Genomic DNA, 16,662 nt, shown 5'->3' on the forward strand with positions numbered 1-16,662 from the left:
ACAACCTTTTCCAAAACCTAACCAAGACGTTTTCATGCTGAAATCCAACCAAACCATGACCGCTCAACAACCTTAACTATGTGAGTATTATATGTGTTACCATGATGACAAGGGTCTGGTATGCCTGCTGGTAGTATGCGCCTACAGGTTGTATTGTTGTTACCATAACAACGACGGTTCAGTACGCCTGCCACTGATAGGCTCCTGGGTCACATCAGAGGGTAGGGACAAGCGACCTATAGTCGTTCAGGTTGGAGATCACTGGCTTCATCATAAAATGTGTCAGTGTTTCAGTGTCAGACGTGTCGTTGTCAACGTGCATGAATCACCCAGGACTGTTTTGAGAAACATTCAGGCGAAATTATGTAATTGACCAGATGTCCACAATCTCCTAATATCAAGCACATTGGACAACATTCAGATGGAATATCCACTAACAGGCGGGAAAAGCACCAACGTTTGCACAGTCAGATTCGGCACTGACTGCCTCAACAAGGGAAGCTACAGGTGTCCTCACCACAGAGTGCGGCAGCTAATATCAGGGCCAAATATAAGATTCAGTGAGCTACTGAGCAGAGATTTGTGTTTTTCTGGTCACTGATTGTATATATTTGATTGTCCAGCTCATTAAAACAGCAACACACTCGAGTTCTGTTTGAGACCGTGTGTGTGTGTGTGTGTGTGTGTGTGTGTGTGTGTGTGTGTGTGTGTGTGTGTGTGTGTGATTTTTTTAACACCTGACTGGAGCAGCTCAGCCTCTGGTCAAATACTGAGATTATATCCATAACCATGGAAGTCATTTGTCACCTTCGCACACATAAATACACCACCTGCATTCCATGGTTTTTTCGCTAATACATCTCCCCAGGCATTTCCATTTTGCTGCTGCTGCTGCTGCTGTTGTTGTTGCCGGTGCATTTCGCTGTAAAACTCATTATGGTGAGAAAGAATTAGAGGGAAGTATCTAGGTAAGACACGACAGTGCAGGCACTCAAACGGCTAATTGTAATAACCTGACACAAGTGAGTAATTTAGCTGCCTAAACACGAGCCCTGAGATCTTGAAGGAGCACTTTAGAAGAAAGAATTAAGCTGGAGGCCATTACACGCCAAGACATTTGGACAGAAAAAGAAGATCAATCTTTTGCTGGGTTGGATTAAAATATTAAATAGTCCTGCGTACCGTCTCACGACAAAATCTTGAGATTATCAGAGAAGTTAACATAACATTGTGCATATTGCAGTCTTTGTTCCAGAATGCCCTCCAAACATCCATTATTTATTAGGAATCATCTATCATTAATCATATACGACATGCCAGTTAAGTCGGTAATCACAGAAAAACTGTGACCATGCAGCACTCACTTAATGGACAAAATTAGGTCATATTTAAAGTAAAGCTTGATTACACTTCATGTTCTGGTTCCACATGAGCAACAATGATAAATAGGACTTTGTTTTCTCCTGATATATGAAGTGATTGCTTCAGAACAAAACAGTGACACGTTTTAAGTGACATATTATTGAACAAATGTGTTCTATTAATGTGCACTGACATTTTAAACTGGTGTATACTGTGATTTGCAAAGTAATGTAGTCTGTTTCTATTTGCAATAATGAAGAAAAATGTCTTTATCACTCATTTCACTTAAAGTTACACTGTGGAGTTTTTTTTTTTGACCATGAATGGCACTGTAAAGAAAGCCAAATGTAGCGGAATTTTTTTTACCTAATTCCAAGAAAATTCAGCTAAAGAAAATGCTAATCAATGCACATTACCAACAACTACTGTTATGTGAATATTAGGAGTTGGATATACACCTGGTGGTGCTAATTCTCCAGTCAGGTGAAATTAAATCTGCTGCAGAAGAAGAAGGTGGAACAAGATGACAATTAGTGTAGAACCAGTTAAACTTTAAATGGAGAAAAATAATATAGAAAACACGATGGAAATGTAGCATTTATGTTTGTTTTATGTACTAATTTCAGAAACATAATAGTCTCATTATCGCTCCACAGAGATCTGATGTCTGCCACTGTTTTCAGTCTCTTCAGTGGAGCGAAAGCTTCACTGAATGCATGTATGAACATATGTATGAATCAGACAGAAGATGTGCACACTCCTGAAGGCTCCACGCAATTTTAATTGAGCAACGTTTCAATCTACCAGAGAACTTCAAATTTGACAATGCCTTATGTTACTTTGATATTTGATCCAGCAGCTATGAAATATTTGGATAAATAAGGTGTCTATCCATCTATCTATATCATGATCTACTAGCATACACACAAGAATGCACATGCACATCATGAGCATGGAGTCATGTCATAAACATTTTTACTAACTGTGGCTGATAATTGGTTTATGTTTAAACAGGTTTTACAGATGTATGCAGATGCATATCTAAGGCCATAAATATGCTGCTTCCTGCAGAGTCTCAGTGCTTCGAGGGGGGGCATGATGACTATCAAACTATAACTGCCTGGAACATAAGGATAACATGGATGGCAGAGAAGCAGACTGCACTGCAGAAGTGATGCTGCTGTTCTCCATCAATGAAAAAACTACAAATGTTTTAAGCCTGCAGGCGTAAGTGGGAGATACTAACAATATACAAATCCCTTCCCTTAAAAGATACACTCAATGCATTTGACTTATTTCAGCCCACTTAAACTATATAAAAGCTATTATGCAAACCCTAATTATGACACTTAAATTATAAGTTTGTCAAAAATAACTTGTCTGTTTCTTATGTTTTTGACATATTCAAATAACACACACAAACTGGATGAGAGTTCAACTGTGACAGCAAAAAATGAAATACTCAGAACAGGAGATGAACAGAGAGGTAATTCAGAAAAGGGTTTGCCACAAAACTGAACACAGGTCTTGACCCACTTTTTTCATTCATTTCAAGTCAGAACTGATTTGATGCTGATTTTCTCAAACTACCACACTGCTTCTTTCAGCCACCTGGAAACAAAATTAGTGGCACCTTTATCCCTACCAATTTATTTCTCAGGGAGGAACCAGGGCATATGACTCATTCAGGGTAGGAGGTTACATCATAAAAAGGTGCTATATGAAACAGACCACAAGCTAAGAAAAGGACACTTTCCATTAAGACGTAAGCACAGACCGAACCTTGCACCTCGTTAAAGAGGTGAAAGATAAAACAATAAATCTGTGATATCATGTATCAGCAGAATCATTTCTCTGCATTGTAATATTGGTATATATCCGACACAACTGCTGGCACTGACACAAGAGAAAAATGAGAGTGTACTAGTCAACGAAAGGTTACAGGTGAAGATGGCGGAATCAGGAAGAACATGAGAACGAAAAAAAAAAAAGCTATGCTATTCATCTTGCCATGCTTATGCAGTGTATACTAATGGGCTTCTTGCCGGTTGCTCTCTGCTCTACAACATTTCCCCAATGGGAAAGCTTCCTCCCTGCAGCAGAGCCAGGCTGTGCTAATTCTGGAGACATCCAGGTCTAGGGCCCAAGCCTTGCCAAGCTCCCAGGTGGGAGGGGCCAGCACAATATGAGGCTGACAACAAGATGAACCCCTGGAAGAAGAAAAAAAAAGAGCATCTGTATAACCCAAGGGGTTACGTGCTAGGAGCAGGGTGCAATTGTTTTCCTCATTTCCTCAGGCTTGTAAAGCTGATCCACTATCAGTGGCAGGCTGTTATGCCATGAGCATGGCAATGAGCTTGCTTTCTCTGGGCCTTTTGACATTTCTTGCCATGTAATAGCAAGCAAAAACCTATTAAGATGGTAATCAAATGATGTATCCGGAGGGAAAAAGCATTCTGAGGTACAGACGTTCTTTAACATGATTGAGAGTTTCTTGTTTGAGGTGCTTACCTAGGCTTTGATATACTTTATTTCATTTGGGACAAAGATGCTGCTGTATTTAATTTTCTGAATAGCTTATCTGCAAAATGGCATTACAAAACAAAGAAAGTTTTATACAAAGCTAACACACACAAAAAGTTCAGTACTGACCAAATTAGCCAGAAGAAACACAGATTAAACACAATGAATTTAGATCCATTATGTTCTTTTGGAGAAGATGGTCTAAAATGACGCATCTGTGTGAGTTGGGCAGTAGGTGTTGATAGGCCGGACAGATTATCATCAGGGTGACATCAGCTCCCAGCTCTGACTCATCCAGGCCCCCAGGACAGACTAAAGACAGACAGCTGTGGGGTAAGAGGGAGGTCATCACACACACATCAAACCACATTACATCATCCAACCCTGGAAACCTATTCTTTATGAACTTTGTAGCATCCAGCAGAGCACTAAGATACATACTGTACGGGGCTTATGGTTAGTGTAAAAAGGAAAAGCTAGGCCAATTTTCTTTTTCTTTTTTTTTCTTTTTTTTTTATATGTGTGCGTCTGGTGTTTCTTGAAAGCAGATTAAATTCTACTAAACACTACAATTTGGTGGGGCGCCTGGGTGGCAGAAAGGAAAACCACTTGGCCACCGTCACAACAACCCGGGTAAGCAGGATTTGAAAGCTGCCGTTCCAAATTGTAAGAAAAAAAAAAAGAAAGACAGAAAAAATACTGAACACATCAAGAGTATTGAGTTAGCAGACTGGAAACAGCGGCACAATTCTGGATATAAATTCTATCAGTTATATTACTGGTATAATTTACGTGTTGTGTCTGAGCTGCATTACTCACTGGCAATTCAACAGACACAGAAGCAACACATAGTAGAAAATGGTGACGTGAGCTGATTCTAACAGCATGTGCTGGATGTTGATGCATTCATTCAATTTTGAGGGAGTCATTAGACTGAAAGAAGGAAATGGGATTTTGAATGGAAATCGCATCCATCAGGTTCATAATAATGCGGAAGCTGTAATATATTTGTGTTGCATATTACTGAATACTATCACTTTGGACACAAAACACTTATCAAATACGGCATATAGAGTCAAATAGGGTAATTCAAGAAAAAAGCGTCTTTCTATATAATATCCACAAAGCAGCAAAACTCTGATAGATGCCAGGTAAGAGAGTCTGGTGTTTACCAAACAGACAAATGCAGCACAGGATTAGTTTCATCTGATCTGCGTAAAGAATGACATAGCTGCCAAGGAAGTGCTGTTGAAATCAAAACAGCAGACTCGTGTGTGTGTGTATGTGTGTGTGTGTGTGTGTGTCTGTGTGTGTGTGCATGGTCACTTTCCCTCCATCATGGCCTTTGCATAAGTGCAGCGCTGCTTAGCCACAATAGCCTTCTAAAGGAAAAAGAGAGAATTTCACTGCTCCCGCTCATTTCACAGATTTTCCAGACAAATAATTTCAGGTTTGTACCCGCTAGCGCCAACCCTCTGTCCGTCCCGCTCTTTCTGGCCTATAATTACATGCCATTCATTTGATTTGTTCATTAGTTCAAGCCTCGGCTGGGTAGAAGCAAAACGGAACCCTCTTATTAGTGGTTCATGACTCTACTCTCTCCATGGTGAGCGCTGGAGCTACGGTGGAAAACAGCAGCAGAGCAGTGGGAGAGGGGAAGCTGGCAGGAAGACCTTATTTTAACCCAGAGCACAAATCTTCATGAAGAGAGACAGTAGGGAAAGGATTCTGTCATAATAAATGTATATCCATAAAAACCTCTCACATGAAAACTGCTGTGGTGTTCAGAAGGTCAACAAACTCATGATCAACAAACATTGAGATTACACATAACAAAAACTGAAGGCATGGACCAACTTTTTGGAAAAGAAGAATTTACTCTGTTGCATTTTTTCCATCTTATGCAATGTGGCACTTTTCAGACTGTTTAATCAAATTAAAGTTGCTTTAATCCACTTAACATACAATCGTATTATCATGCAGAACAGCTGCATCAACACTTGAATGGGGTAGGATATAGAGCTAGGACTGCATACTAGATCCTCTAGGACCTTATACTGTCAAAGATTTGACTTTACTTTGGATCAGTCCATATGTTCCATTAAGTCACCAATCTTCTAATAAATCTATTAATATTCCACAATCTATATGCAGCTAATTTCTTACATTTGTATTTTGCAATTCGGTTTTCTTGTTTTTTTTTATGGATGGATGGATGGAACTCCTCTGCTCCCAAGATTAAGCGTCTGATCTCCTCTGATAACTTGAGAAAGTCATCAGTCATTACTTCTGACAATTACATTCACAAAATATTCCTCGTCTGTGTAGCAGGGACTTGTGAAGGATGTGCAGTTGTAGATGAGCTCCTGTGCCCCATTTTTCACTACAACCCAATAATCTGAGAGCACAAAAAGGCGAGACACAATGCATCTGATTTGAGAATTCTACCTGGTGAGCAACTTTCTCTGCACAACATCATAATGAGTCTCTGCTGTCTATCGGTAGTCTCATGACTAACTAGAGAGGCATTCATATTTCATGACTATTTATTCATAACTACAGGCAGGTATGCAGGTTGATGTCAGCTGCATTCAGTTCTTTCAAATCAAACCAGATCATGCTAATCATAAATATGCATCGAGGTATATTATAAATATTCATTGATGCATAGAAATGGTCCCAACATACACATAGAGTTCAGAGTTCTGTCTTTATTCTTTTAATTTGTTCGTTGTTAGCGAGGAAATATATGTGCTCTAAACAGTCAGCAGCGTTCATTCACAGACTGAATTGTTGTGACTGAAATCTAAACCTGCACAGAAGAGTGAAGACAGAAAATGTAAGATATTTTTGTTGTTTGAATGTTTTGCTTTACAAAACTGAGTCCACAGTGATGCTAGCAGCTCCACAAGGCACAGCGGTCTTTCGACCTAACGGCAGCCTGCTAACAAGCTCACAATGACAATGCATTGTGATGTTAAGCAGGTACAATGTTCACCATGTTCACAATAAAAAACAAAGCAAAGTTGAAGTTGATGCGAATGTCATTAGTTTCGGTTTATAACCAAATACCAGCAAAATTCAACAGATTAAAATTCTGACTTGATAATGGCACCAGAGGAAAAGTCAGGGGATCGCCAAACTTGTTTCTATTTGTCCTAAGGGGGCCATAAATGTCATGAATGCCAGATTTCAAGGCAATGCATTTAATAGCTCTTGAGATGTTTCACTCAAAATTGTAAATATCAAACTCATGGTGGTGCTAGAGGAAAAGTCAGGGGATCACCAAAGTCAGTAGGATTCATCCTCTGACGACTATAAATGTATATACAATGTTTCGTGGCATCCATCTTATAGCTGTTGAGATATTTCAGTCTGGACCAAAGTGTTGGAACAACTGACAATGACTGACAGACATTTTCCATCCATACAGGATGACTGACAGCTTTAGCATTGCAAGACAATTTCAGAGAAAACTATGTAAAAGAATACAAACACTACATTACAATAATACAAATGATAATATAACTCGGTGTTATCATACTGCATTAAAACAAACAGGCCACCTACATGTTCTCTGCTCTACAAACACAAAAACACACTTATTTTAGCCTACTTACTGTTGCTTCACTGTGATGTTTTCAGTTCATTATTCAGCATGTGTCAGAATAACAGGATAGGTCACCAAAATGTTGAGATAAATATTTCAGATGGTGCAAATGAAAGCAGTAAGAAAGGTACAAGAGCTATAACCACTCTCCACATGAGATCAAAAGACAGGTTCTTTATTCTTTTCACACACCGAGATCAGATGAGAGCTGGTTTAAGGGACTGTCATACCAACAGGGGAGCATTACAACCCAGTGATTTTCATCCACATGAAAAGCAGAGCACTGCTGAGAGTGGCAAAGGATGAGGTCTTCAATAACACACATAATTCTTTTCTTCCTGTTCCAAGCACAGTGACAGCAAAAGCCAGTGTAATCGCCCAACTCTGCAGGTAAAAGAAGCTTTATGCCTCTTCGAGGTGTCAGCATACACTCCTTACACAATTACTGGATATGCTGCTGCTGTAATTAAAGTCCCCTTTCAGCTCTCCATACACCATGACCTTTTCCAAGGCAAACACTCATTGTCTCACTTAAACCCAAGGCCCCTCTACCGGGATGTAAATGGACATTTTTATGTTTGCGAAAAAGAAAAATGTATGCAAGCAATGGCATGCACTGAAAAAAAAATGTACAGGCCCATCTGAGAAATGAGGCTTGATGGGTTTCACCCATCATTATGAGTGGGTGTCGGCAGCAACTTTGGCAATTAACACTTGAAGAGACAGAATACCCTTGATAGGCACCATCATAACCTATAATCAGAAGATATGCAAATGATAGAGATGTTTCCCCTGACATTGCAGTGCCAGTTGTCTTCTGGTTCCCTGGGAACTCTCCTGTCAGCGCTCAAGCAGAAGAATGGGAGTGATAGCAGAAAGGGCTGTTTGTTTAACATGTCACTGGAACAGCCGTGTTGAGAGGGAGGGAGCAGATGGAAGAGCAGAGTAGACAGGGAATCCATCTAGAAAGGGTATTGTCCTCTAAGTCACTTGTATATGCCTAAAAAGCACTTGCAACACAGAATCGTAAAATACTCACTGCAAATAGATGCTGAAGCATTCTCCATCTTACATACTGCAGATGACATATGCCCATTTAAAGGGTTAATTAAAGTTTAAGAGTTTGCTACAGTATCACTCCTATTGTACTTAAAAATTAATCATGCACATGAAAGCTTGATTACACACCACACATTTTCTCCCAGTTTCCCTCCCACACTGGCTCATAGAGACAAAATGTGAACAGACACACACAAGTGTGGCCCCCCTGTCTATGAAATGACACCCTATTTTGTTCTCATTTAAGCTTTTTATATTCAGTAAGAGGGTGGGGTACAAAGGGCCTAAAGCTGTCTTGGGTCATTAAACCACACATTTTCTTTCTTCTTTCAGAATGTGTTTCCTGGCACTTACGACAGGGAAAGCTGACAGATTAGACAGGGGGCTCCTTCGCAGGCTGGCTGTGGGCTTCAGGAGGGTGGGCTGCTCGCTGGCGCTTGGGGCAGCAAAACCATGCCTGTCACTGTTTGACGCGCGAGTCCAGGAGTGCAGTCATAGGGAGGTATGATTGATGATATTATGTACTCACGCAGGATCTGAATGCCAGCACACTACTATGATTTAATCCCTGTTCCTTCATCAAACATCCAGGCATAGCAGATGGACTGTACAACGACAAATCTTTCTTTCCCCGAGGCCAACGCTGTTAGTGTCTAGACCCCCATTACTAATCAGTTCTTTGAGGCAGCACTAACTGAATACAGGATTCAAATCACTATTCATTCATATCCGCTATACAAAGTGGATTTGAAAATGCAAAATTATCAAATTCTAATCAGAAAACCAGAATTTAGTTTGTGCTAAGTGTCTCTTTTTTTTCTTGACATATCAGAGAAAAAAAAATGGAAGATGGATTTGTTGTGACCTTGGCCCACCAGTGCATTTATCAAGTAGAAAACCCACCTCCCACGAAATTCTCCTTGGTGGCTGTAAGCACATTTCTACCATAGAGGTGAAACATTAGGATTTCCTTGAACCCACTGAATGTAAAAAAAATAAAATAAAATCTTGGAAATTAAATTGCATGAATGTCTTTTTGTCCTGCACAGACAAAACACTTCAAATTCCTTCTTGTTTGACAAGAGTGACCCCTAGTGGTGATTCAAGAAACTTAATTTAAAACATTAGGATGCAGCCCTCTGTATTTTTGTCAATACCACAGACACATTAATCCCTTTGTTTCATGTTACCAAGTTACCAACACAAGGGTCAGGCTATACACAGACACACAGTCTGCTAACACAAACTTAAGCATGAGAGTCCAAACTGTCAGGCAGTAAATCCTAGAATAAGCAGAGCTACACTGCTGAGATTAAGCCAACCATCCCCCAGTCAGACCACAAAGAGTTCATTGTACTTGGATAGCATATAAAAAGGAGAAAGGAGAATGATTTTGGCAGTGATTTTCAGTTATAGTTTGGCCTCACTGGCCTCAAAAGGTTATGAAATGTCTCCCGAAAGAAAGAGATGTACTCTATATTAACGCTCAGATGCTACAGAGTGAGATGTGAAGAAATGAGACTATTGTTGTGGAATTGGAAATGTCAAATGACAAAGAAGAGTAATTGTACTGAAAAATATCTAAAATAACAGCTGGACAGCAACTGCATATTCATAATAACAAGAATATGAATAACCAAAAAAAAAAAAAAGGAGGTGTTAACAGGACTACATTTGTGACAGGCATTCATTCATAACAGTTTTACTATTCTTTTACTATTGAAAAGTCCATATACTATGGGACACTGCAGCAAGCACACAACATTGTCTGTGTAATAAAAAGTGACAGTCTCAATGTCAATGCAATGCCACATCTTTACAGAGGAGGAAACCTACCTTAGCATCCGAAGATGCATGACCTCAGATCAAAGAAGAGGTGGCCACTGATGCATCATTGGTAGCGACAAATTATCATCAATACCACTCTACCACATTATCATCAATCTCTCTCTCAAAAGACAAAAGTATCTCTCCATGCTAAATCGTGAAATCAATGCATTTCTATCACTGAGAGGAATTGGTCTCCTAGTGATCTCTGTGGCTGAGTAATGTGAAATCTATCGCAGGTTAGTCCACATGGCCTGGACAAGATCAGAGACAAGACCCCAGAAAATTGTATCGATCAGCAGCCACGAGAATGTAACTGAGGAGTGAAAATGTGACTCGAATTTTAGACACTTTGAATTGAAGATAAGTCATCTATAAAAATAATTTATAGTACAATAACAATGTTACAACTACGGTACTGCCTTATTACCTACTGCTCTATTATTACCTACTATATGGACAAAATGTCACTTTTATCAGCAACACAACGAAAATCATTTTTTATTAAACATACTTAAAATTGCCGCATGTCCCCATTTCAATCTGTGCAACTAATTCCTGATCATTAAAGATGAAATTGCCAATGCTGTGGACATCAGAGCCACCACATTAGATTTGTTTGAGATTTACAATTCTTGGCGATGACACTCCATTGGTGCACTTGAGAAAAGCCAATCATTTAAGATCTACAATATCACTTACCTTGGGCCATTTGGGATTAAGCTCACAAGCTTTTTCAGCATCATCCAGAGCCGCTTGGTGATGTCCCAGTTTGAGAAGGGCTGCTGAACGGTTACTATACAGGATGCAGTTCTGTGGGTCGGCTTGCAAGGCATCACTGTACAAATGAACGGCCGCCTGGAAGTCACCGCGCTGACAAGCCTCGTTGCTCTGCTGCACTTTCTCCATGAACTCTGCTTTGCTGAGACCATACCTGGTCCCATCGTCTCCAGGAACACATCGGATAGGTCTGCCCACTGTCCGAGAGCCGAAGATTGAAAACTAGAGAAACAGACAGAGAGGAATGAAAGGGCTATAATCAGTGTGACTGAAAAATATTTTTACAGTTAAATGCTAGGAATGCCTTTGAGCAATGCCTTACTTTTCAGTAGTTTTACTTTTATACCAAACTGCTCTACTGTAGAGATATATTGGCCAGTGTTACCTGATTATACAGTAGTTAGAATATGCAGCTCAAGTGGTAGGGAATATTGATGTATACATGTGAAGGGTCTTTCTGAAAAAGTGTATGACAAACAATGAAAACATGTATACTGTGGTCCCATGTGATGATTGAGATCAATAGACATTTTTCACAGCAGGAATTTTGACTTGTCATAGCAGGTAAAGCAAGGCGGCACAGTGCTGCAGTGGTCAGCACTGTCACCTCACACCAAGAAGGTTCTGGGTCGAACCCCAGTTTGGGCCTTTCTGTGTGGAGTTTGCATGTTCTCCCTGTGGGGACTCCGGCTTCCTCCCACAGTCCAAAAACATGCATTAGGTTAATTGGCAACTCTAAAGTGCTCATAGGTGTGAATGAGAGTGTGAATGCTTGTTTGTCTTCATATGTCAGCCCTGCCTTAAACAGGCAACCTGTCCAGGGTGAACCCCGCCCTTGCCCAATGTCCAGATAATGGATGGATGGATGGATGGATGGATGGATGCATGGATGGATAGCAGGCAAAGCACGGTTGTCATTAATAACATTAGTAATTGGTGAACTCCATTTAGTTTTGCCAGTTACAGGACCCTCGTATTGTGCACGCTAGCTCACTCCTATGTCTTTCTGGAACACTAAACTAATGAGCCATCGTTATTTATTCTGCCTGTAATTTTCCTGTTGTGACAAGTCAATGTCAGCTGGGAAAGAAATGTCTGTAAAAACCAGAGAGGATATGAGCAATATAACTGTACGAAAGTTATTTTAATTGTTAATTTTATAGGTTAAAGATTCGCACAGAGACACAGCATATAAAATCCACTCCATATCCCACTCTAAAATATTAGATAATTAATATAACACTAAATGGACAATCAATTTATCTTTTGGGGTATATTCTGTCATGACAATAGTTTTAAAAGCGTCTCCACAATAATGTGTTGAATTATTGTTGTTAAACGCTTTGTTTTTTTTTCTAAAATGAGACTGTTGAGAAATTGCTGATTTTGCTCACGTACTATGGTTAACTCACCTTTGTGTACAAAGGACCGACTCATCAAGGTTTAAAACAGGGTAGGACTTTAGCAAAGCCTGTATTTACTCTGATGTTCACAGCCATTTTCTTGCTATTCTTCTACACAGAGGTTTCGACACACAACAACAATGTAAAGTTCAGCCTAATAAAGGCATCTTGATTACACTGATAAATCTCCCACCACAACCAAGATAATACCTGCCTTAGAGCAATGCCGCAAGCATTAATGTGGGATTGAATCTATTATAATACCCATTCATATTCAACTTGTTGCACTGCTGAACCAACTGGCAGGCAAACCATTTGAATGCAAACCAATTATCATATTGATTTAAGTCTCACTGTAACTGCAGCCAACCAATAAAGTCCGATTGATGAAGTAGGTGCCGTGTCCATTTAACGTGGACGGTTTGCTGAGTATTAGTGAATCATGAAATTCATCTCAGGTTGCATGTTTTTTGGGCCAGCTTCCATTATACCTCTTTCTCACCACACCTCCTCGGACTGAATTCTGGGATAGGGCAGGCTTGGTAATTACTTCCAGAGGCCCAGGGAGTAGCAGCAGCAGACATGAGGGCTTTGGGTATCAAGTAGATTCAACATCAAGTTATAGTGCGGTACCGATCAGTTGCTTTCTTGCACCCTTTGACCTTCATCTTTCCCACATTTTTTAGTTCTTCTATTTGTGATAACCATTAAATAATCTTTTCAATCTTCATGACAACAATTCGGAAATGATTGAATGCCTGCTTTACTTTGGCTGGTCCTGTGTTTTATATTGTGCCTCTAATAGCCAATTCAACACTTGTAGATCAGGAAAAGGTCATTTATGCTTCACCAACAGTTACGGTAACCCAGTGGGATATGTGCACAAAGGTTTTAAAACAAGTGTTAACTGCTGGCTTTATTGCTGTGAGTGCCATGAGAGGCAACCCACCTCTCAGAAATGTACAAACAGACTGAGGGGGTGACGTCCACACCGCAGCTGACAGCACTGTCACAAATACTGACATTCAAAGCCTTGCTCTTAAAGAAATGTCAGGAAAAGCATCTATTATAGATTAGTTCTTCCATGGGCCCAAGTGCATGCATGCAGGTTTATCCTTCAAACAAGCCTTAGCTTAAATCAGCTAGTTAGAAGGGATCAGATCGAAGGGAACTAATCAGAGCAATTTTACAGGAAGGTCCAATCTGTGCTGTCTCATCTGCTACAACATACTGGGGGATGCCTACGGTATGTGGGCAGCACTGGGCAGGAAGGGTGGAGAGATAATGAAAGCCTAGTCCAATACAGAGGACACCCTACCAACTTAATCATAAGGAGACAGACAGTGAGAGATTAACTCAAGTCTCCAAAGGCAAATATAGTCTGGACTGCACATGTTTACCGTTTTGTTGGGGAATTATGTGGATTTACTCATGGCAATACACACAAACTTGCTGCCTGAAGGAATTTGGCAGTACAAGCCTCTCTGTTCATGCAATAACAATATAAGTGTGGTTTGGGTTTACAGCCTATTTTGTGATCTGTATGATCTTCCACTGTCATCAGATCACATTTAAGTTGGATATTGTCTGCGACAGTTGAGCCCACACATATGCTGTGCAGTACAATACAGTATGCATGACTGGAAAATCGATAGAGGTCTTTTACGAGGTTTTCGCAGGATTGGTCATTTGGTATTTCCTGTCCAGGACGCGAGGTAAAAAGTGCTATTCAGGAGGCAATAAAATACCAACAACTACAAAAATGGCAGGTCATACGACAGTGTGTGGAGTAGTTTTTAATCTATTTACCTTTTCTTTCAGAGTCGCTTGCTTCTCCATCCTGTCTGACTGCTTTGGTTTGTGCGGCGGGTTATCGCTCTCATCCCATCACACTCCTTGTTAACTGTTTTATCGACTGTTTATGCATCAAGAGGTGTTCAAAATGCAGCCAAGAAGTCCACGTTATAGTGCAGGTGTCGATAAACAGCGAGGAAAATCCACAAAAACGGAGCTGTGTGGCGTCCTGGAGAAACTTTTCTCAAGGAAAGTGCGCCATGTTGTCAAATCTTTTCCTTTTTTTCGTGTCTTTTTTCCCCTGTTGCCATAGCGGATTTCTGAGCGCTGTGCAGAGGGAGGCATGAAGGTCTGTGGGAGCCTGAGTCAGGAACAGAATAGTAGTCAGTGAATGTAGCACTCGGTTATGATTTGTTTTGGTTTTACAAACCATTTAAAAAGTGGAATTCTGTACATACTCATACCTGGAGAAGATGTTTCATGTTATGTCCTGTCTGATAAGTGGAGCATTTTCAAATATAAAGTGTTTAAAAAAGAAAAAAAAATTTAAAGTGGGACGAAAATGGAATTCAAAGTAAATGTTTGGTAACTTTCCGGTCAGAGGCATTCATGGACTCTGTAAGGTCAGGGGTGAAGGTGAAAAAGGGGCACCTACTGGTGCACCACAAGGGCTGATTTGATACAGGTTCCCTCATCCCAAAGTCACTACCTGTGTCCCAATTCAGGGGCCGCCTTGCTTTCCTCAGCAATGAAAGCTTGGATCCAATCGGTCATTGGGTCATCATTCGTGGTTCAACCTATCCCAAGATTCATTGCACCCCAGTAATGAAAATAATATGGCGGCAAACAATGCCGAAAGAGTCTAAACAATACACTTTTAAATGTAAGTGCTGGGTTCCAGCGCAGCTGACCAGATAACAACTGTTGTGTGCAAATCCTCTGTAGGCAAGACCGTCTCATTTCGGTTTGGCCTTCGCGGTCTACAATGGCTACAAAGGCCTCACGACACAGCGTATAGGTTTTTGGAATGGGCATTTGGTTAGAGTAAGCAGTGTGTCCCTAAGTGGTATTACAGCAGTAGAAATGTACAGAAGACACAGTATGTACTCACACAAAGACAATATTACTGGCCTAGGGCAGGATGACTTGTGTTGACCCAGCAATACACCTTAATCACTGCAGACACTTAGTCAAATTATAGGGGGAAAAAGACATAGACTATATTATATATTGGGCAGGACTAACTCATGCTGAATAATAAAAAGCACGGTGTCTACACTGAACACCCCTGCAAGTATTTGAAGTCTTTATTTATTTAAGTATTTATATTTCCAAAATTAATTGCAGCCTTAATGGTGAGTTTAGATAACTTATGTATCAATGACTATTTCTGACCCTGAAGATTGAGACTACAATCATAATTTACAGGAAATTTGCAGACATAAGCAGGCTGTCTAGTAACACCAGGAAATGAGGCAGACTGATGCAACTCATGAGCTCTGAAAAATGTTCAGCTCTTCACCAGCAGATGGTGTAACAATCCTTTACAGAGAATCCTTTGCCCTTGACACCAGTAGTTGTGTAATTCCCTGCAAAGTAACAAAAAGTCTCAAGTCTTGTAATAGGCCTTTTTCACAGCAGCCATTTTGGTATAAAACAGCAGGAAGAAGAGACATGTAATTAATAGTATTTATGAAGGCTGATTTGCTTTAAGTTGTGCCAGTTTTGGGTGCCTGATTGGTATGGCTCTTAATGGGACATTTAAATGGTGTGGAGTCATTGTTAAGGTTACTGGCCCCACCTGTGCTTTCCCTGCTCTGACAAGTCAAAACATCAGATGTGATAAAAGCACAGAAGTTTTTAGTGTCACATAAATTGTCATAAAGTCACCAACATGTCAACACTGGGGTGTCCTGTTACATATTACAATTAATATTTGTCTACACAACTGTGGTTGTTTATTATATTGGTTTCTACACATTTTAGAAAAGAAAAGAAAAAGTAGTAATGAATGTGCTTGAAATCAAGGCAGCTAATTTTATCTAGTTCTCGTAGCTTTTTCCCCCACTTGACAGTATGCACAACCTCACTTGACAGAATGACCTACATACAGTTTTGGAAGAAGTAAGACACTTGGCCAGACACCATTTATTTCCCTTAAGGGCATAGGTTTGGTCTCAACATTGGTAGGGACACAACAACCCTTCCAAAACAAAAAGGACTTTTTAATGCTGTCAAGCAAATGGTTTTCTTCACATATCTGTATTTACATTAAGATATGTATTTACATTTAAATGAAAACTA

General features: G+C 40.1%; 1 protein-coding gene across 1 annotated transcript in view; it reads right to left on the minus strand.

The window, feature by feature from the left end:
• The window catches only part of ttc28 (tetratricopeptide repeat domain 28), a 166,687-nt gene extending 152,261 nt beyond the window's left edge, over positions 1–14,426 (minus strand). The window contains exons 1-2 of the mRNA XM_022754123.1: positions 14,374–14,426; positions 11,084–11,383 (exon numbers count right to left, since the gene is read on the minus strand). Coding sequence (XP_022609844.1) covers positions 11,084–11,383; positions 14,374–14,403 — 330 coding nt within the window. The 5' untranslated portion in view covers positions 14,404–14,426. The remainder of the gene's footprint in view (positions 1–11,083; positions 11,384–14,373) is intronic.
• Positions 14,427–16,662: the final 2,236 nt, after the last annotated feature.

This window comes from Seriola dumerili, unplaced genomic scaffold, assembly GCF_002260705.1.
Source record: "Seriola dumerili isolate Sdu_G_001 unplaced genomic scaffold, Sdu_1.0 BDQW01000017.1, whole genome shotgun sequence".
NCBI lineage: Eukaryota > Metazoa > Chordata > Actinopteri > Carangiformes > Carangidae > Seriola > Seriola dumerili.